The sequence below is a fragment of the Theropithecus gelada genome, chromosome 4, assembly GCF_003255815.1.
Source record: "Theropithecus gelada isolate Dixy chromosome 4, Tgel_1.0, whole genome shotgun sequence".
NCBI lineage: Eukaryota > Metazoa > Chordata > Mammalia > Primates > Cercopithecidae > Theropithecus > Theropithecus gelada.
In genome coordinates, this window is record NC_037671.1 from 157,250,960 (window position 1) to 157,274,360 (window position 23,401).

The 23,401-nt window shown below is 37.6% G+C and overlaps 2 protein-coding genes across 2 annotated transcripts; both read right to left on the reverse strand.

The window, feature by feature from the left end:
• Positions 1 to 6,525: 6,525 nt before the first annotated feature.
• Positions 6,526 to 14,996, reverse strand: LOC112623663 (trace amine-associated receptor 3). The gene is made up of 2 exons (XM_025384230.1): positions 14,979 to 14,996; positions 6,526 to 7,658 (listed from the first exon to the last, which is right to left on the reverse strand). The coding sequence occupies exon 2, from the start codon at positions 7,571 to 7,573 to the stop codon at positions 6,542 to 6,544; it is 1,032 nt and encodes a 343-aa protein (XP_025240015.1). The 5' UTR covers positions 7,574 to 7,658; positions 14,979 to 14,996; the 3' UTR covers positions 6,526 to 6,541.
• Positions 14,997 to 15,427: 431 nt separating this feature from the next.
• LOC112623485 (trace amine-associated receptor 2) lies at positions 15,428 to 22,548 on the reverse strand. The gene is made up of 2 exons (XM_025383937.1): positions 22,497 to 22,548; positions 15,428 to 16,425 (listed from the first exon to the last, which is right to left on the reverse strand). Exon 2 carries the CDS (start codon positions 16,348 to 16,350, stop codon positions 15,430 to 15,432), a length of 921 nt encoding a protein of 306 aa, XP_025239722.1. The 5' UTR covers positions 16,351 to 16,425; positions 22,497 to 22,548; the 3' UTR covers positions 15,428 to 15,429.
• Positions 22,549 to 23,401: the final 853 nt, after the last annotated feature.

The following is a 23,401-nucleotide window of genomic DNA, read 5'->3' on the forward strand; positions in this document are numbered from 1 at the left end:
TTATTTGCTAAAGGGAAATGATTATACAATTAAACCAAGTTGGAGTTTTGTTTATTATTTAAAACTTAACAGAATAGAGTTTCCTTTTATTTGGAGATTTGCCTTCAGAAAAGATAGATACAGCATTTTTTAACAAAATAAAATAAAGTTAAGCCCTTTATGACATCTCACTTATGATTGTGCCTTTTTCTCTTTTTTACTGATAACATTTCCCCAAGCATCAGCAACAAAGGGCTAAATTAATTTATAACATTGCAAATAACTACCCATGGAAATTATTAGTTATTTCTTCTAGGAGGCAGAAAGAAACATCCGTTGACAATTCTGGAGAGAAGAGCAAGAATTGCATAGTTTTTTAGTTCAAATGTAGTTCTTTAAGGGAGAAGATGATAGACTAATGAAACATTATACAAGAACTCTGAAATAATAATTTTGAAAATGTAAACAATTATTGGAATTTCAAGGAAAAGGGGATTTATGCAATAATTTTTTTCTCCAGTACTAGAACTCTAAAAGTCTATTAGTATATACATCTTTCTGTCAAATAAAAAGGGGGAAATATAGCTCAACTAGTTCAACAATGCATTGTAAATAAATGGAAAAAATTAGGAGAGGACATATCATACCTGCTTTATCAGGCATGATTTTTCTCTTACTGATTACATAGCCCAAACAATCTACTTCTGCAGCCACTTTCACAAAAATAGTAATTTTGTCTTACTTTGATGTATCTCATCCATACAATAGTGGCATAGGTAAGGGAAATTATTGGTAAGTTAGGTTTAAGAAAGATTTGCTGTGGGTCTTCGCATCATTGTTTCTTTCAGATCTCAGCGATTTAAGAAAATGAGCCAGATTTATTTTTATGGGTCAGTATTTTAAGAGGGGTGTCTTTCAACATGCAAAAATAGCAAACGGAGACAATAAACCTATCTGATTTTTTTCTGTTCTAATATATTCTCCTTTGGCTTGCCAAAATTTGGCTAATTAGGCTGGTAAAATTAATATCATTGAAAGGTGAGTTATCTGGTTCCTTACCAAGCAAATTTGCACTGTGTTCTCTCGCTGTCTGCCCTGCTCATTTCCTAGGAACCTGGGGCCACACTATTGTAGGTAGGCTCCTAGCAGGCTGTGCTGTTACCAGTATTTATGCCTAAAATATGCCTCTAGGGGCAGTGTCCTATGTCCTGCTTTTGACCAGTGTGTCTTTTCACAACCTTCAGTGTGCTGCCAGCAAGAGATTAGACTAAGTCACCAGAGAAATGGCTCTGGGAGGGAGCTTCAGTTCTGTGCAAACATTGCTATGACCTCAGAGGGACAATAAGGGCTAGCCTCACACAAGTACAAAGGTAGGAAGAATGAAAAAGAGGGAAGGAAGGAAGGAAGAGAGGAAGGAAAGAAGGGTGGGAGAGAGGAAGGAGAAAACGTAGTTGAAATACAACTCATGCTCCGTCCACTTATTACCAAATGCTAGATAATGCATTCATCCTGTGAATTCTTTAATCTCTAGTAAAAGTTTGACTCATTTATATCTTTTCTTGAGCCCACGGAGGTCAAGGTTGTAGTGAGCCATGATTGTGCCACTGCGTTCTAGCCTGTGTGATAGAGTAAGACCCTATCTCAAAAAAAAAAAAAAAAAAGAAAGAAAGAAAAGAAAAGAAAATTGTCAGCAATTATTTGGGACAAATCTAATGATGCAAAATTAGTATTCTTATTTAGTACAAACAATGGTCAATCAAAGCCAGTTTTTCCCATTGTAAATCTTAGGATATGTGCATTTGCATGAATGTATTATGTGCGTATAATTAATACATTTTCTCTCAAAAAAAAAAAAAGAAATGACAAGGGAAATCGATATCGCTGGTATTCATTTTGGAAATGATCTTTATATATTTGTCATTTATAATATTGGTAATGTTTAAGAGAATTTAGCATGTTAAATACTTAAAATAACTTTGTGATTATCATTTAAAATATATTATTAAATAGTTGATTTAGACATAATTTTTAAGTTGAAAGGCACAAGAGGAGTTTAATGTAAAAAGTATTATAATTTTAGGAATCTTCAAATTCACTGTATTTGTAAGTAATTAAGTTTACAGTTTAAGTATTATGGAAGTTTTTGTGTGTCTGATAATTAAATCATCAATAAGAGAACTTATTTAATAAATTCAGATAAAATATTAAGGGAATTGAATTCACTAGCCTGTAACTGCCACTTGAAAGCTGTTAAAAGTTGCTAAATGTATATACAGAATAACTTCTGTTTATGTTATAAATTATAAACTAAATAAAAGTTACATATTAAGTAAAATTTTAAGGAAGATCTAGGCTTTTCAATATCATTTTCTAAATGAAATATTGGTTATAAAAGCCAAAGTACTTTGATGTATCTTTTCTTTTCTTTTTCTCTTTTTTTTTTTTTTTTTTGAGATGGAGTCTCTCTCGGTTGCCAGGCTGGAGTGCAGTGGCTCGATCTCAGCTCACTGCAACCTTCGCCTCCCGGGTTCAAGCAATTCTCCTGCCTTAGCCTCCTGAGTAGCTGGGACTACAGGAGTGCGCCACCACACACAGCTAATTCCTATATTTTTAGTAGAGACGAGGTTTCACCATGTTGACCAAGATGGTCTTGATCTCTTGACCTCAGGTGATCCGCCCGCCTCAGCCTGCCAAAGTGCTGGGATTACAGGCGTGAGTCACCGTGCCAGGCTGATGTATCTTTTCTATACACAAAAAGAACACAGAAAACTCAAACTGATCTTAAAAATTAAAAAAGAAATTAGCCAAATGAAAGAGGATGGTGAATAGCCCCCACATAGGACAAACAGGGTGAATGACTAACTGAGGGGGCAATGATTCCTTCAGAGGAGTATGCAACTGGGAGGAGACATTCGATGTGCAAGGACAAAGAAGACCAAGTTGAGTACGTGCAAAATGTGATGCCTTTGGGAAGAATTTCAAAACTTTATCTCAGAGCAATGAAAAGCTACCTTCGTCAGCTCCAACAGGAAACAGATGGCACAGTCAACCTGGCTGATTGAGGAGAGCTTAATAAAGGACCATTTACTAGGGTGTGGTGTGGGCAGTGTTTAAGGGAACTAGAAAAAAGCAGTCTCATAGCCAGGGGTAGCAATAGCAGGGAACCACCACCTCAGCTAGACCAGAAGTGGCAGGGGAAGGTAGCAGTTATGGGAAATTTGAGAGGATGACTGCATGGAGAGGGACTCCAAATGGCCTTTCCTAGAGGAACACAACCAGCCCCAGGGCAATGTGGCAGAAAGGTTGCCTGGGATAAGTACCTGACTTCACCCTCCTTCCACCAGCTGATCTCCTGCAGGTGCTTCCCAATGGTGAACTGTCATCTGAAACCTTGAGCAGGAGAACGCCTTAATCCAGTTTGTACAGGCCAACCCCCTACCCAGACTGGGTGGAGAAGGCTTGGGGCCTATGAAAGGATCTAGCATAGAAACTGTTTAAAATACTTAAAAGAAAAATGTCAATGACAGATTACTGTGCAGAATCTATTGGAAAGCTGTGAAACTGGAGAGAAGAAGACAGGGGTGGGAGGCAAGGCACATTACAGATGAATTTCCAAATGAATATTTATATTCTTTAATGAGTACTCAATGTCTATCTTAATGAATATACACAGATCCCATATAACCTTACAGCTATAGGTTTCATGCAGCTACTTAGCTAAGTCTATCCAAAAAGATTATCCCAGGTCTATCTAGATATATTTATACCTACAGACAGTTCTCATTCTAACAGCCATGTGCCAGTGTCCCAATACTGAAGCCAGCTGTCCCTATACTGCTCCCTCCCCTCTTTAAATTATCTAATGCTGCTTCCAGAGTAGTACATGGGCGCACACACATACACACACACACACACACACGCACACACACACACAAAGAGATAAACATATACACCGAAGTTTTTAGAGTTAAAAAAGTAGACACTACCTGGCTAATGGGATTATTTATATCCCAAACTTCAGCATCACACAATATATCTATGTAACAAACCTACACATGTACCCCCTGAATCTTAGATAAACATTGAAATTGTTTTTTAAAAAGACTCATGCACCCATATGTTCATCTCAGCACTATTCACAATAGCAAAGGCATGCAATCAACCTAGGTTCCCAACAACAGTTGACTGGATAAAGAAAATGTGGTATATACACACCATGGAAGACTATACAGCCATCAAAAGAATGGAATCATGCCCTTTGCAGCAACGTGTATGTAGCTGGAAACCATTATCCTAAGCGAACTCATGCAGTAACAGAAAACCAAATACCGCCTGTTCTCACTTATAAGTAGGAGCTAAACACTGGGTACACATAGTCATAAAAATGGTAAAAGTAGACACTGGGGAATACAAGAGAGGACAAGGAGGGAAGTAAGTTTTGAATAAAACTACCTACAGTTCACTGTACTCACTACCTGGATGACGGATTCATCCATACTCCAAACATCAACATCGTGCAATATACCTAGGTAACAAACCTGATCATGCATCTCCTGATTCTAAAATAAAAGTTTAAATAAATATCTCTCCAAATTAAATAAATAAATAAGTGGAGAAACAAATAAGAATTTTTAAAACAGGAACTGAAAAGAAGCCAAAAGTAGAAGGACCACCGGGTATAAACGATCTATCACTACAGAAGTGGAGAAAGTTAATTTTAATGTCCTCACCTGTGAAGGGAGAGGCATGGCTGGGTGATGTCTACTGTCCTGTGAGACTGTCAGAAAGAAGGCGCTTGGCAGTGCTTCTCACCCTAATGTCCCCTCCTAGATAGAGCCAAAATTATTCAAATCTAGATCAGCCTTTAGACTGGATTATCCGTTGGTAATTATGCAAAGTTAAATATCCTTTGGTAAAAATGAGAATATTTTACGGCTATCAATTATGCATTTATTAGGCACATTTACTATTTGCCTAACAAGTAGAGGGAATAAAAACTGTAACAATGGTGACAGGGAGGTAGCCCTTACTGACTTACAATGCCCTTTGAGATGGAAGTTGAGCCTGGATAATTTTCCATGATTGGATCTAGGACAAAGAGTATTTGGGTATTGGGAGAAAACAACTTAGAAAAGAGACAGGAAAAAGACAAAATTAAAATATCCTATTTCAAAGTTTGACCTAAGGCTGACCTTGGTCAGGAAAAGAGGAACATTCGGCTGGGTGCACTGGGGGTGGATCATGCCTGTAATCCCAGCACTTTCGGAGGCTGAGGAGGGCAGATTGCTTGAGCCTATGAGTTCAAGACCAGCCTGGACAACATGGCAAAACCCTGTCTCTACTATAACTACAAAAGCTAGCCGGGTGTGATGGCACACACTTGTAATCTCAGCTACTTGGGAGGCTGAGGTGGGAGGATTGCTTGAGCCCAGGTGGTGGAGGTTGCAGTGAGCTGAGATTGTGCCACTGGACTCCAGCCTGGGTGACAGAGTAAGACCCTGTCTCAAAAACAAACGTACAAAAAAACTTAATTTTTTTTTTAAAAAAAGGAAGAAAAGGGAATATTCTAGTCTCCTTCTCCTTTTCCTCTTCTCCCTCCTACAACATAATCCCAGGTATGAGGGGATTGTGGACATGACTGACATATGTGCTCATGTATTTCCCAACTCATGAAGGTTCTGTTGATCTCTTAATGCTTCACAGAAAAGTCACTGAAAAAATGTTCACCAAAGGTAATGATCTGATATAGATTGTAGGTATTATGGTGTGATGAAATTTGTTTGGGGGCACCCTAAGGAAGACTTTTGGAGAAAGTGGTTGAAACAAGGACAAGGAGAGACCTTGTGATTGCTGGCCAATCATGAAGACATACCAAGCAGATTAAGATGCTAGAGAAACAAGAACCAGAAAGTCATTTCAAATGTAAATCACAAAGTAAATAATCGCAAAAGCAAAAGCTCAAATTGCATATGTTGATTCATAATCAATCTGCCTCACCTATGGAAAACTCTTTGTAGTGAGCCTAAAGGTATCAGAAAATAACTGAATAATTTATAAAATGATGGTTAATGATTCTCCCAAGACATATGATAAGGCAGGCCACTAGTTGATAATAAAAGCCGACCTTAAGGCCCACTTCCTTCATGGACCCACAGGCCGCAATGATCTTCCTTTTCCTGAATTCCTAGAATGATATCAGATAGGAACCAAAGCCAACACTTTATAAAAAATTCTTATATTGCTTTTTAATTGTCTCATGTATGTAAATCTAGGCCAACCTATTCTGAACTATGTTTTATATTTCTTTTGTACATTTTCCCCACCAGTTAGAGGTAAGTGTGGATTGGAAGTGAGTTAACAATTAACAAATAATTGAATAATAGATTTACCGGTCAAAGACAGTGAATGTACCTCTTGTGTAGGTGATAGAACACTTACCTCAACTATTGAAATTTAATAGTATCATGTTTGTAGTCTTCTGGGGATGTAAGGTATATGTCACAAGTCAAAATAATAACAATCTCATTTGCAATATTCTATTCACTTTCACAACAGCTTTTTATTAATGTGCTTCAGGAAACAAATTTGCAGTTTCTGAATGGGAACTAAATATTTTTCCTGACACTATGTACTTGAGTGCTTTCTGAAACCATGGATAAAAAAAGCCATGAATAAGAGGGTTGCAAGTAGAGTTGAAGTACCCAAGCCACACTAAAAGATCCAATATTAGTATGGGAGTGGAGTAGTCTAGGTATGGGTCAATCAGAACAGCAAGGAAACAAGGCAACCAGCAAGCCAGAAACACCCCCATTACTATACCCAGGGTCTTCGCTGCTTTCCTGTCCTTTTTCTTGGATAGGTGTTTTTTCACTGCCCCCTTTGTGCTTTCAGGCACATGGCTGATGACTCGAGCATGCTGTTTGGAAACGATAAAGATTTTGCCGTAAATACCAACCATGATGGAGCCAGGGGTAAAGAAACATGTAGTGAACAATATTGTCCCCCAAAATTTATTGAAAGTAAGGGCACAGAAATTGAAGCAAGCGACAAGTATCTTATAGCTCTGCATACCGGAAACATTGGCCTCGGACAGAACTAAACCAAAAGAAAAAAGAGCAGGAACTGACCAGCAAAATGCCAGCAGTCGCTTTATGGTGGAGCTCGTCATTCTGGTTGTGTAATATAAAGGGTAACACACAGCATAAAATCGGTCAATAGCAATGGAACAGAGGTGGAAAATGGAGGTCAGGCTGAGCATCATGTCAAAGCTCGTGTGGAATTTACAAAAGCCATCTCCAAAGTACCAGCAGCTCTCCACTGATCGCACCATGCTGTATGGCATAATGACAGAACCCAGCAGAAAGTCCGTGGTTGCCATGGAGAGGATCAGAAAGTTTGTGGGAGAGTGAAGCTGTTTGAAATGCGATATAGAAACTATTATAACCAAGTTTCCAAAAATAGTGATAATCATGGCTCCAGTCATAACTGAATACATTATCACCCGGACATGAAAAGAGCGGTTGGTGGGAGGACAGGATTTATTTACAAATTTTGGACAACTGGATAGGTCTTCGGGAATGTAAATTAGATCCATGGTGCTTTACCACTTGAAATTTCTTTCCAGAAGGATGAGTCACAGTTTCTTCTCTTCTTAAAATGATTCCAGTAAATTTCAGCTCCTAATAGTACAAGAGTGTTCAAAGTTATCTATTATTAATTCACTTCAGTTGCAATTTATTTAAATATTTTAAATTATATCAACTGTGTTTGCTTTCTGAGTTACTTGCTGCATTATAAAAATGAAATTTTTCAATTGTGTATTTTTTCTTGTGTTATCCTATTTAATTCTATTTCATCCATCTATCCATCCATGTATCCAACATAGGTTTATCTATTGACTGTTTTATTCCTGGTAAAGAATTGGGAGATTTTCAAGAATTTTTGGTCAGCTTTCACTTTGAACAGACACATTCCTAGAAACTGTTTTGAATGTGGCTGCTAACATCTCTTGCATCATAAAAAATACTCAATACACAAAAACCAAGTGAAATGCCAAAGTTTCTCTTTAGGCATTCTTTTGATAATTTGCAATCTTCATTTGTAAACAGTGTGCAAGTGTTTTAAGAGTTATAAATGGCATATTGCTGCCAAAACATGCAGTACCATGAAACATGGCTGTTGAAAGCCATGTGCCTATGAGTTAAACCATGCACCTGGGTCAATGCTTCATAGCTTCTCTGTTTGCTACTCTCTTCCCGTCCTTTCTTCTGCCTCTCCTGTCCTCTACTCTTCATGCTCCTTCCCTGTATTTCTTAAGTCTTACAGCTTCTCTGAGATTCTAACTAGTGAAGCCATGTCATACGTTCCATCCCTGAGAGACCAATAAAAATTACAAATTCCACACTCACAGACCCAGTTACTCAAGTCTCACATGACTCCTTTTGGTCACAGTGGGCTGATTAAAGGAGGGTGGACAAATCGCATAAATAAAAACTTCCAATGAATTGTCACACTTGCTTTGCTATTTGTTTTGGAATACACATCACCCTGAAAAGCCACTCCCTGGCAACCTCAAAAGAAGCTTGACACTGTGCCTATAACAAAGCACGGAGTCTGCTTAGTGGGTCACAGAAAAGTAGGTTCAATCTTGAGTGAATCAGACAGAGGAGACACCCTGGGCCTATGCTGAATTCTCCCAAGTTATATAAAGATTCAACTGCAGTGTACATTTAACAGATGCATCTAGTTAGGCAGATTCAGTTTAGTTTTTCCTTTAGAATCCTAAGAAAGAGCACAAAAATAACCTCCGAAAAAGAGCAAAAACGGACCCCTTCCTCATCTCAAAGTGCTATTAGTTCCCTTCCTTCCTTTTGATTCTGTCATTCTTCTCGACTGACAGGGAAGAAAAGGAACTTCCTGGTGACAAAAGAATCTGAATTTTGCTGGTTAGAGACATTTCTTATTGCCAAGTCACAGGAAGGTGTCTCCTTGGAAAGTCTTAGGAGGACCTTTTATAGAGCTGACTGTTGCATGTGACTCCCTCGTTTCTCTAAGTTAAAGGTTTACATCAACGACTTCCAAAGAGGAGGTAGCAAAAGAGGCTTGCATTGAGAGTTCTCCTAGTCCAGCTTCTGCCATCAGCCAGCTGTGAACTCTCAGTGATGGGAGGTGTGCTGGGGTAGATGAGGAGCCTTGCAGGTTTTTCCAGCTCTGAAACTGTGGAATCACTGGTAACAGAAAGGTGGTTCATTTTAAATCATCTTCTTGTAAACAAATAAGAAACAGAAGAGCAGAGAGACAAGATGAAAGAGAGATATGAAATAAAGTTTGGGGTTCAATACAGAGATTCAATGAATAGTACTTTCAGTTCTGGGACATGCCTGATCAATATTAGTTAATATTTAGCCATAAAAAAGAATGAAATCTTGTCATCTGCAACAGCATGAGTGGAACTGGAGGACAATATGTTAGCTGTAATAGCCAGGCATAGAGAGACAAATGTCTCACGTTCTCACTTATTTAGGGAGAAAAAAAAAAAGCATTGAACTCATGGAGATAGGGAGCAGCATGATGGTTATCAGAGGCTGGAAAGGATAGTGGGGAGAGGGGGATAAGGAGGGAATGGTTATTGGGTACAAAAATACAGTTAGATAGAGTGAATATAATCTAGTATTAAGTAGCACATTGGGTGATTATAGTTGATAATAACTTACTATATATTTTAAAATGACTAAAAGAGTAGAATTGGAATATTCCTAACACAAAAGAAATAATAAATGCTTGAGATGATGGATACTCCAGTTACTCTGGTTTGACCATTACACATTGAATTCCTGTATCAAAATATCACACGTACCCTATTAATATGTACAACTATTATGTATCCATCGTAATTTCAAAAAATTTTAAAGGAAAAGTTGATCAGGTTCAGGATAGGGTACCCCAAAACATGGCACCTTGGCATTTGAGGAAATAGTGGAAGTAAGTTTACTCTGGCCTTCTCCCACTTCTTCCCTAAAGCAGACCCTAAAAGAATGATCTGGTCTTCTCTTAAAATAGGTCATAAGACCCTCTTGTGTCCTATACTCGGGGGAAAAGAATGTCACACAGAGATACCAGGAAGAATCTGAACAAACAGGCCTTGTTAAGTTAGCCCCCAGTTTATTACTATTATATCATATCTTTTTGTCATACTTTTGCATGACTGTTCATAAAAATGCACAGTTTTTACTGTTTTGAGGCAGTATTCATTATTGAAGTATCCTGTGTCATGTAAAATTTATATTAAATAAACATGTGTGCTTTTCTCTTGTTAAAAATTATATTGAGGATACTTTTCTCTCCATTATAGATAGTCCTCCACTCACTGCCTCTCTTTATTCTTTGGTTTTCACCAAGGAAATGTTGTGAACATCTAGCCTGGGCCCCATTTGAGCACGTTAGTGATAGCACTTGAGAAATAATTGTTGAATTTATATCTGTGTTAAAAAATATATGAACTCACCACCATGAGACAAGTAACTTGTCTATCCATCACCACTGGATTCTCAGTATGTAAGTTAAGGCTTCTAGTATACACTAGAGACATATGTTTCAATGAATAAACCTACACATAAATTGTAAATCATTACTGCTTTAAAAATATCTGCATTGTTTCAATGAAAGCAATTAATTCAATGTGCTTAAATCATCCCTATAAATGAATGGACTCGTTTCAGGAGTACACTTCATGAAAATTTCTTCTGGAATTGAATTGTTGATGGTGTTCTTATAAAATAACCCCTCCCAAAGTAGCATTTAGACAGAAGGAGCTGAGAGATTTTGTGTAGACATAATTTACTGATCCTGTAGCATGAGAAAACCAGAGATTTTGACTCTGAACAGAGATAGACAGTGTTAGTAGAAGAAAACAAAAGTGGAAGTATTTCAGCTAAATGCAGTTGGGAGGTGCTGCTGCCAGTGGCATGACACCCCTCAGTGTCCCACTGAGGTGTGAAGATGGGGTTGTCTTGGCTCTTTTCAGTCCCATATGTGATGTTCGCACCTTATCTACCACTTAGAGGAATTGGGGATTTTCTTCCAGCTAAAACTCACATACTCTCAAAGATAAAAGGAAATATTCTTGCAAAATACAGACTTGCAGTTAAACTCATATAGTATTTAAATCCATGAATACATATGCAGTTAATGTTTATGATTACACTGGAGACTCAGCCACACCCCAGTTGCCCCTATGACCTTATTGATCACAGTCATGACATTTAAGCAACCTCACATAGGTCTTACGTATAAGTAACTGTTTCGTGTTTTAAGTATTGGGAGGATTCTATAAGATGTTTCAACACGCGATCAAATCTTTCACTATGTGCAAAGGAAAATTCATATACTTTCAGAACTGGAGAAGGCCATAAATGAAATATTTACAAATATGTATTATATGGTGCAGTTTCTAGCCTCATCGTTATCTTAACATTCCACAGTGGGCATCTGTGTAGTAAGAACACAGTGAGGCTCACAATAACCAGCTTTAACAAACTAACAATATTCTTTTGGAAAACTGTATTCTAATTTCCAAATAACTGATTTGCAAATAAACTTTTACTGTTTCATAATACGTTTATACATTTGAAGTTGACATGCAGATCTTTGTGGTCATTAACATTGTTCCTACCTTCCTCCCTGCTTTTCTTCATAAAAATTATGCTAGCTCCTTTAGCTTTTTTAGACTTTTGTGTCATCTATTATGTTGAATCACATAGCCTCTATGAAATTCTCAGTTTTTAAGTTACAAATGTTCAAATATTAATAATTACAAATAATTTCCCGCTGGGACCTTTTCCTTTTCCTCCTCAAGTTTTAGTTTCAAGCACTGACTAAGGTTAGCATATCTCCAACCACATACATTTGGAAAAAGTCAGATTTGCAATGCAATATATCATGGAGTTAATGCTTGTTGAAGAGAATCTTTGATTGTCTGGACACATTCATTTTAGTAGGAGGCAGAGATGACTTAACAGCAATACCAAGTTAGGAATCTAATTTTCACAGCCTTCCAGGATGAATACCATATAACCTGTAGCAGACTGTAATCGTGGTTCTGACCATAGAGGCAAGCATTTGTACATGTGCTCCACCTGGCACCAAATAAAGGTGTCACTACTGCCATAAAACATGTTCTCCTCTTCTAGAACCTACCTATCTGGGCAAAGAACTTACAATTGCCATTGCCACCTATGTATGTATGTACAAACATATAAATCAATATAAATTATAATTTCATTTTTCCTTGTTGGAAAAACAGGTAAGAAAGATAAGCAAAGGAAGATACGAGCTATTAGTGTTCCACTTCTTCAATGTATTAACTCAGATTATACGTACAAAGAAGCAGATTTTTAAAGGTTTCTCATTTGAACACAAATTTGGATAATGTCATAAATAATTCTCCTTTAAATTCTGACAGCCCTAGGGCTCTTGGAATTTAAGACTGAAGTCTAAAACTATTGATATATACTGGCAGAGAGGAAAGTGCATTTTAGCATTGTTGAAATACCTAACTACGTTTACTGAATCATGTCTTGCATAGTTCTTGTACTTTGCAAAAGTATTTTATATGCCACTATATAAAAATTTACCAACCTTGTCAAATGAATTTTTATGGAAAAATTAAGACCTTTCTTTCACCAGAAAATTATAATGATTATTTTTTAGTTAGAAACTGTCTTCTCAATTACAACCCATTTCAACAATTTCTGATTCTTTATAAAATGCAACTATCACTATTCACTTATTTTGAAGAAGAGAATAAATCAGCAATAATTTAAAAAGAATAGAACATTTCCAATTCTTTTTATTGACCCAGTACCTTCCCTTTTCTGATATGTTAGTTGTGAATCAATCACCCTCTTCTTGTGGCTTCACAGGTGTGATATCAGGAAATTCCGGAAAGTTCAGTGTAGAGGATTAAGATATCTGATTCCTATATAAGTTTGCTTCTGCTCTCAGGAGAACTGGAGTAGAGAACTCAGATCCAGGAGCTTCCAGATAGGCACTAACTGTGGAGTCCCGGTGGGATTACTCTTTTAACTTTCTCAAGAGATACTGAAATACCCTGGGTTTTTTGTTTGTTTGTTTGTTTGTTTGTTTTGATTTTTTTTGAGACAGAGTCTTACTCTGTCACCAGGCTGGAGGGCAGTGGTGCGATCTCAGCTCATGGCAACCTCCGCCTCCTGGGTTCAAGCGATTCTCCTGCCTCAGCCGCCCAAGTAGCTGGGACTACAGATGCACGTCACCACGTCCAGTTAATTTTTGTATTTTTAGTAGAGACAGGGTTTCACTATGTTGGCCAGGATGGTCTCCATCTCTTGACCTCATGATCCGCCCACCTGGGCCTCCCAAAGTGCTGGGATTACAGGCATCCCTGTGTGTTTTTAATGGCCCAGTTTGTTTTATTTTTTTTTTCCAAATGAAAGACTATTTTATATCTGATTTCATGATCATTCTAGGAAGATTAAGTACAGACATTTCCATATATTGAAAATACACAGATGTATGGGCTCAATTAAACGCTGGCTAATATCTAAGGGGGGAATAATTGTCTGAATCATAAAAGGTTTCTGTTTATACTTTGATTCCTAAATGTAATGAGAAAGTACTGGGATGGGAGAGAATTTTTATTTTTACTTCAGTGATTTGTACAAGTTTGAAAAAAAAGCCAGTTAAAATGTCACAAATCCGAAAAAATAAAAAAGCTCAGTAAACAAAGAACACAGGATAAGAAGTCAAGAAAGCTGGGCTCTAGTCCTGCACTTATAACTAGTTGTATAATCCAGGGTAAACCACTAAATCCCCCAGGCTCAGTTTTCACATTTGTAACTTCCTATAAAATTCTGAGTGTTGAGGAAGATGACTTTACTAATCCTGGGAAATGAAGGCAGAGTGAATGGTAGAAGGCAGCAAGTATGCAGGATGCTGGATCGCTCGGTCATCCTCACTAGAACACAGCAAGGTGATTACATTTTGAAACGTAAAAGGACATTGAAAAGGTACTGACAGATTTGCTTTCATAACTGCACCTGGATACAACTACTCTCTTCTTGAAAACTCACAATTTTCATTGCTATAATGTAAATGAAGAAATTAAACAAGGAATATTTCAGTGAAACACAGTTCACTACCATATACAAACACACACACACACACACACACACACATTCACAGAGATATATCTGAAAATAAAACTTCATGAAGCTATACTTAGCCTCAGTGCAAGTGATGTATTTTGATATTATCTATTTTCTTCTATTCTAATTTGCTTTTCATTAAAAATGCTGTTTGCAGCCAGTGGTTTACTGGAACCACCTATGATTATTTTCAAGAAGAGTTTGTTAACTTTTCAGGACATTACACTTATAGGTTAAAATCACTTATAAGGAAAGGGTTTTTAAATGTATATACCATGGAAATCCTCAAACTCTACAAATTAGAACTTTTTTTTAGAGCCCAGTGTTGAACTTATACCAACACATCACTGGTCACAGCCCATCAGTTTTTAATGAGTCTCAGCCTGAAGTTAATAATTTTCTTCTTTATCTCTCCCTCTCATTCTTATGTTATTGAAAAGTATGTGTATAAATATCAAGCAAAAAGGAAAGATGGACTCAAAATAAACTTAAGTAGGTATTTCACATTTATTGAAACATCAGAACACCAAATAGCAATACAAAATGTGGATGAGCCTATGGAGGAAAGGAAGACACTGAACAGAGTTCTACTGCATGTAACATGGAAACTAACTAGCTGCTGTGATTAGGATGGCTCCTGAATGAAAACCTGCCTGAAGTCTGTGGCCCCAGTTACTCAGTTTGCCATTTCTTCTTTTAGTTAAGAAACGTTTGTTCTCACAACTGCAGAATCTAGCGAAGGCTTAACTCTCAGCTAACACATAACTGACTCCTGGAAGAATATGGGTTTTCGAAATGGTTATTTCCATATTTACTCACCTATCATTTTTAGTTGCTGATGTTCCAAAGTACATCTGATAAGATACTGAGGAACAAAAATGAAATGGGAATATCACACGAAGTGTCTGTGGTGGAGTGGCAGACAAGCAGTTCCCAAGCTCAGCCTATGTTTTGACCCTTTTTGAACAGTATAAAAGCTTTTGTGTGTCCTCTTTGCTCCATCTCTGGCTTTCCTCCATGTTCTCTTTACTTTTCTAATTTTCTTTCTTTTTTCTCTACCAGGAAGTAGTGGATGTGTAAAGAATTCTGAAAATTATTGGAGGGATTTTGGGCTCAAAGAGAAGCTTCCATTTTTTTATTCTCATCTTAGAAACCAAGAGCTTTCTATGGTAGCTAAAATAATACACACATGCACAAAAACACACATTTTAAATAACTTCATTCTTCTAAATTCGAGTTTATTGCTCCATTTTATTCATGCAGAATAAGTTTACTCATTTTCTTTTTGTATACACAAATTAGTATTATGGAAATGTGAGTTGAAAACTTTACCTAGCAAAATGTACTTCAGTGCTCTGCGAAACCAGGGATAGAAGAAACCATATATTAACGGATTACATGTGGAGTTAAAATAACCAAACCACGTCAAGGCATCAAACAAAATTACAGGAGTAGAGAAGTTCAAAAAGGGATCCAATAAAATTGTGAAGAAACAAGGAAACCAACATAATAAGAAAACTCCCATCACTATTCCTAAAGTTTTGGCAGCTTTTTTGTCTTTCTTCACTTGATTATTTTGATTTTCTGGCAAGTTATTGATGGCATGAGCATGTTTTCTGGATACTGCAAAAATTTTGCCATAAATCCCCACCATCATAGACCCAGGAGTGAAGAAACCTGCCATAAACAAGGTGGTCCCCCATAGTTTGTTGAACATCACTGGGCAGGAACTGGAACAGGCAACCAAGATGTCATAACCCTCTATTCCATCTGCATAGGCCTCTGAGAAGACCACCCCAAAGGCAAATGCTCCAGGGACCGACCAGCATAGAAGTAGCAATCTTTTAATGACTGGAATAGTTATTTTGGTGGAATAATGTAATGGGTAACAGATAGCATAAAATCTATCAATGGCCACTGAGCAAAGATGAAAAATGGATGTTATGCTAAGCATCAGGTCAAAACCATAATGAATCTTGCAAAATGTAAGCCCAAAATACCAGCAGTTCTCCACTGATCTGATCATACTATATGGCATGATGGTGAATCCCAGGAGGAAATCAGTGATGGCCATGGAGAGGATGAGGAAGTTGGTTGGTGTGTGAAGCTGCTTGAAGTAGGAAATAGAAATTATCATGGCAAGATTGCCAAATACTGTGATGAATATGGCTCCTGCCATAAATGAATACATGGCCACTCGGACACCCAGAGACCTTTCATTTTCTGGGCAAGATCGATTTCCATATTCAGAGCAATTGAATGTTTCCTTCAAAAAAAGGAACAGATAGAATTTTGTCAGAATATAAACATTCTATGTTTTATATATGCTTTCATAGAAAAACTGAAGAAAGGCAGAGAAGAATCAAGGAAGATGATTTATGCTGCAATATTACTCATGATCTTTCCCATTTACTTATTTTAACCTTTATTTGTAATTTTGTAGAATTGTAACCTGATTGGCTTAAAAGATGGTTATTGACCAGGTGCGGTGGCTCAGGCCTGTAATCCCAGCATTTTGGGAGGCTGAGGCGGGGAGATCACCGAAGGTCAGGAGTTTGAGACCAGCCGGGCCAACATGGTGAAACACCATCTCTACTAAAAATACAAAAGTTAGCCAGGCATGGTGGCACGTGCCTGTAATCCCATCTACTCGAGAGGCTGAGGCAGCAGAATTGCTGGAACCCAGCAGGTGGAGGTTGCAGTGAGATGAGATTACACTACTGCACTCCAGCTTGGGAGACAGAGAGAGACTCCATCTCAAAAAAAAAAAAAAAAAATCATTATTTACTCCATACTTTCCTCTATACTATCAACATTTAGGAAGCTCTTACTTTATGCCAGGCTTTGAAATTTAAAAGAAGAAAAATCAAATTATTGAACTAACTATTACCTGTGTAGGAAGAATGGATATCTATTAGACAATACGTATACTTCTTCCTCCAAGGAGTTGGAAATATATAACGAGATTTGATTTGATTGTGATCTATTACCTGTGGGATCAGGAGGTTATTATTTGAAAACAATTTTAATCTTGTGTTCTATTATTTTCACTGTGCTTTGTTTTGTTTTATTCATACCAATGCTGTTTTAAGGGAGAAGAATCATTTAATGACCCCTAATTATCTGGTAGAGTCAATCTATAAGGCAAATCATGAGGTCTTAACAAGCATTGCATCAGCCAGAGCAGCTAAGTCAGAGGTGGGCGGAGACCAAAGCTGGACTACCCTCAGTTCTTTGTGAAGAGCAACTGCACCTCCTCAGAGCCCTGTGCAATGACAGCCTGACAAGTTGCCATGCGTAGGCCACACACAAGGCTATGAGCAGAGGGCTAGAGAGCTTTTAGAAAGCAAGCCGTCTCCACTGCAAGAAAATTAAGCACATGCCCTCCTTGTGTTGGCCCAGAATGCTCATTTTACATATTAAAATCTGCATGTTATTCTTTCCATACATATTTGAAATGTAACTTGTTCATGAGTTAGAATAATTATCTTTTGAAAAAGGATGTTAGGGGAAAAAGAGCTGTCTATGAAGCATAAATCTTAATATTGTGGAAATGCTTTTGGCCTTCAGTGATCTCACACATATCAGACCTTACGAGTTTCCAAGAGATAAACCAATAAATTCTCGGCCTCTTTGATATAAGAGCACATCACAAATAGAGTAAGACATTTTTCTTGAATGGCCACAATATGCAAGACACAAGGAAGGGAAGAAGAAAGCATGAAGACAAACCCTGCCGCAGAGATTCTAGAATGCAGCTGAAGAGACAAAGCACATCAACACTTAAAACCTACGTGATTCTGCACCACAGGTGAAAGCAACAGCGGCAATTACCTGACCAAAAAGAGATCTAGGCAAAATGTACAATCAAAGATCAAAAATGGGCAAGATCGTTTCAGGCTGGGCTACACAGGAATGTTCCAGCGAGGACATGACTTTGATCTGGGTCTCAATAGGTGAGTAGGGTTTGAACAGAAGAGAAAAAGCCTGTTCTACACAGAAGGTACGATGAAGAAAAGACACAAGGCTGTATGTGTTCCGTGACCTTCTGAAAGGAATTCTCAGGACCCCTAAAACACCGCAGAGAAAATACGGGGTGGAGGGGAGAACAGAGTGAGAGAAGAAAGTGTTGCTAGTTCCACTGTTGTACCTCAAGCCAGTGTTCTTAGCCAGCATTAGTCAAAAGGGATTTCCCACTTTGTTCTTAAATTTGGGTAATGATTTTTTTTTAATTAAAGTAATTAATTTAGTTACAAGAGAGTGAGTACAGATTTGAAATTAAAAGCTTCCTCCAACTGATGCCAAGTGGCGACTCCAAGGCAGTTTTCTCCTCGTTATTCTTCCTCCTCGGGGGCCTTGTCCCCACTTGCAGAGAACTAACGGCCTGATAAATGACGGGACGTATTTGAGCAATAGAACTAAAGGTCTTTATATCCGCCACCTGGGTGATTGCATACCACAAAATAGAAACACTACCAAACTGCATTTTAGGTCTCTGCCGACACCCTAAATACTGTTTACAGAAACAGCTGACTTATCCATTAAAGAGTTTCATCAGAACAGTTTTATCCAGATCTGTCTAAAATGTGTACAACCAATTATTAACTATATTCATTTTTAGCAGCTGAAATGGGGGTTTCTAACCAAATACTGCATGCTCTCACTTATAAGTGGAAGCTAAATGATGAGAACTTATGAACACAAAGAAGGAAACGACAGACACGGGGTCTACTTGGGGCCGGAGTGGGGAGGAGTGGGGGAGGAGGGAGAAGAGCAGAAAAGATAACTATTGGGTACTGGGATTAATACAGGGGTGATGAAATAATCTGTACACCAAACCCTCATGACACGAGTTTGCCTATGTAACAAACCTTCACATGTACCCCCTGAACCTAAAATAAAAGTTAAAAAACATAAAAATGAAAATTAAAAAACACACACATTAAAAAGTAGTGGTTTCTAACATGCGCATATAGCATTTTGCTCTTCCTAACATTGTCACAGAAAAAAAAAAGATAGCAAGAAAAACAAAAGAGAGGTGAGAGATTTCCCTCCTTCTTGGTACTAAGGTTTTTAGTTACTTGTCATTTCTTGTTAGCCACCTACTGACCAGTTAGGCATCACCACAGAAGAAAACACTGAGAGAAAATGCAGTATTATCAAAAAGAAAAAAGGATTTCTGACCATCTTCAGTATGCTCGTTAAAAAGCATAGGAAATCCAAAGCAAAATTTGTTGGTTTATTTTTAAATCACTTTACTTCTTAGAAAGTAATGCAAAAAAAGAGAAAAAACACAAAAGAACAAAAACAACAACAAATAATGTCCTTTTAAAACACATTCAACATTCTTGTGCTAAAGGCAATTTCACAACAGTACTTTGTTTTCTTTTTCTTTTACTTTAAGTTCCGGGATACATGTACAGAACATGCAGGTCTGTTGCATAGGTATACCTGTGCCATGGTGGTTTGCTGCACCTATCAACCCATCATCTAGGTTTTAAGACCCGCATACACTAGGTATTTGTCCTAATGTTCTCCCTCCCCTTGCCCCCTACCCCCTGACAGGCCCCAGTGTGTGATGTTCCCCTCCCTGTGTCCATGTGTTCTCACTGTGCAGCTCTCACTTACGAGTGAGAACATGTGGTGCTTGATTTTCTGTTCCAACAACAGTACATTTTAAGATTTAATTGCCTGCAAACTTCTTTGTGTTCCTGGCTTAATCACTTTGATATTATTAATCATCTTGCTATCCCACTTTTGTTAACATCATGCTGAATCCTTCTAAGTCTAAAGTCATAGGCTGCAGAGCTTGACTAATTTTCCTTTTAACCATCAGAAATTTTAATTAGATAATTAGCTCTAAGTACTAAAGTTCTTTGAAGCACATAATATGATGTCTACATTCACACTTGAATTCCTCATACACATGCCACAAAGTATGGAGGGGTGTATCAGATGATTATTTGATGAATTCATCAAATAATAATTTTAATTCCATTTAAATATCACATCCCTCATAATTTATTTGACGTAGTTCCTTCATGTGACATTTATCATCAGTTTGAACCTTTCAAAAACCATATCTTTCACATTTGTTGTCTAAGGAAAGCTAAATGTAAAAGCAGTATTGTAAAGGTTATAGTTTTCAAGGGTCATTTTTTCTATTTTTTAAACTTGTTAACGTAAGCATCTATAGATACATGGATTGCCGTAGAGTTAAATGGAAAGTCAGATCTTGTCGCCATTGCTGCTGTTTCTAAAAGAAGCTCAGACACAAAGAAATAAAGATTTGTAACATAATGAATTGTTTGCCCATTCCGCTTATGAATAAATAAACTTTATTCTACTAAATTGTTAAAATAAAAGTGTTTTCTATATTCCCTGAGAAAGTGATCGAACTACAGAACCATGAGCACAATGATAAGGAGTGTTCTATTTTTTCTAAATTTTTTATTATTTGTTATTATTTTTTAAGGGGTAGGGAGGAGGAAGCCGAATTTTCTGAGTTTTCTTATGTGATGTCTTTTCTTTTTGCCTAGTCTTTAGATTTGATTACTGCTTCATTAGTAAATAAATATTCCTCTGCTTTAGTAACCACTGTTTTTTTGTTTTTGTTTTCTTTTTTTTGAGACAGAGTCTCCCTCTGTAGCCCAGGCTGGAGTACAGTGGCATGATCTCAGCTCACTGCAACCTCCATTTCCCGGGTTCAAGTGATTCTCCTGCCTCAGCCTCCTGAGTAGCTGGGACTACAGGCATGAGCCACCACGCCTGGCTAATTTTTGTATTTTTAGTAGAGACGGGGTTTCACCATGTTAGCCAGGATGGTCTCGATCTCCTGACCTCGTGATCCGCCCACCTCGGCCTCCCAAAGTGCTGGAATTACAGGCGTGAGCCACCATGCCCTGCCTAGTAACCACTTTTAAGACTTAATGGACTTCACTATGTCCTTCTGCCAGCTAATCATTATTTCTCATTTCCTTGAATTATTTTGCCCTTACCCAAGCTGTTGATTTGATTGTTCAATTTCTATCAAATATTTAAAGTTAATGAATCTTAACATATTAAATGGATGGTATAATATATAATATGAATAGCCTTAGCACAATGCCTGATATATAGCATGCTATCAAAAGCTACTTTCTTTCCCTCCCTCCTTCCTTCCTTCCTTTTTCCCTTCCTTCATTGTTGTAAATAATCACCACGTTCAAGGACACATTTGACCAGAAAAGATTTCTCCTAAGAAAGAGAGGAAATGGGATTGTAAGGAAAAAGGCCAGGTAACTGTCTTAATACTTAATACTTAAGACAGTTATAAACACTTAATAGTTAAGACAGTGATAGATCATTTGCTCAGCCACTTATAAGGAGGTAACCTTTTTCAGGGTTCTAAATATTCTTCCCAGGAAACTTGTTACACTGCCAGAAGGCAGCATGTTATTTCGTTCACATATTAAAATGACTGCCTTTTATTACAGATTCATATTAAGTCCTGCACTTTCCACAATCTTCCACATGCCTTCACATTCTCTCTACACATGACCAAAATTCAAAAAGAAAGAACCAATGAACCAGCAATTGACAGCATTATTAGGATGGAAATTTACTCCTTAAGGAAACCTCGAGGAAGAGAAAACACAGATCTTTGTTTCATAATCCCTCATCTTCCACATACCTGTCTCACTGCAGAAGATTCCATTGTTAACTCCTTACTGAACGAACTGTTTTCTTTGTTTCTTCTCTAACTACTGTTAATGTTTATATGGAACCAGAAGACCTCAACTATGTGAGCTGTGCTGATTTATAACTTAACAATTCGTCTTAAGGGTATTAAATGTGAAAGTGAAAAAAAAAACGAAAACAAAATCCTTGTCATTCAAAAGTTTAACAGCTCAATGAGCTTAAACCACTCCTCCATCCTCCCAGGAGTCTCCGCTTACCTAAGTTGTTATCACCTACAGCATTTAAGACTCTAAGTCTGCTATTACATAAAACAATTCTGAGCCCTTGAGTTATGCAGGGTTCTAAGGAGCCTGATCTCAACCACACATGGATGGGATCTCTGGTTCAAGCAGAAAAATGGACATTTGTCCTCTATCATTTCAGAAAGATCTGACAGTCACAGTCCATATTTTGTCTCACATGCTAGTCACTGAGGGCTTACCCATTGCTTTCCTCATTTTTTCTTTGTATAAATGTGATTAAAAGAACTCATCTCATCAACACTTTTAGATCTGGAGGAATTTAGCATAATTATTATCTTTGTAAATAATTCACATGATTATACCAAAATCGTCTCAGATGCTACTGGTTTAAATCTACTCATGTTTAAGGGCCTACCTTTTTTGTCTGTGTTCTTTTGGAATGTGAAAGTTCATGTTGCTCTGATGGGACAGCCTTGGGAGGCAAGATACCCCAGATGTAGATGAAATATAACCCTGGTCATTAGAAGAAACCAGGGTCCTGCTTGAATAAAAATTACAGTGCTCTGTGGGATCTCGGTCAGCTCTGCCTAGGGCTACTGCATGGGCGTGCAGATTGTGCAGTCATACAAGGAGCTGAGTTTTGAAGAAGTCATGCTTAACTTAATGCTCTGATGTGATCTCTTCAAATTCTTAATAACTTTCTAACAAGGGGCTCTACATTTTCATTTTGTACTGGACCTCGTGAAAATATATAGCTAGTCCTGGCTGAACCTTCCTTAGTAGTTTTTTTTTCTTTTTTTTTCTTTTTTAGAGACAAAGTCTTGTTCTGACACCCAAGCTGCAATGCACAGGCATGATCACAGCTCACTACAGCCTTGAACTTCTGAGCTCAAGCAATCCTCCAGCCTCAGCCTGCCAAGTAGCTGGGACTCCAGGTACATGCCCCACCACGCCTGGCTAGTAGCTCTTCTTGAAGAGGTGAAAGAGGAACAACAACAAAATATCTCTTTTCATCTCGAAGTATATTCATAGTTACATTGTGAATGAGATGAGATAAAATAATGACTTATATTATCAATAAGATGAGATCATGTATATGAAAGTATTTTTAAAAGATATCTTTATACCTATTAGCCAAAAGCATAGAAATAGCAAAACACATTGCTACTCAAAAGTTGCCAGCAACTTTTATTTCTTCTGGGAGAGACCAAAAGTCATTTTGAACAAATTTCCTGGGTTCTGTAAAGAATTACTTAAGTGTTCCCTTTTAATTATGTAGATGGGAGACAAGCAGGAGAGGAAGGTTAGAACTTAGTGTGT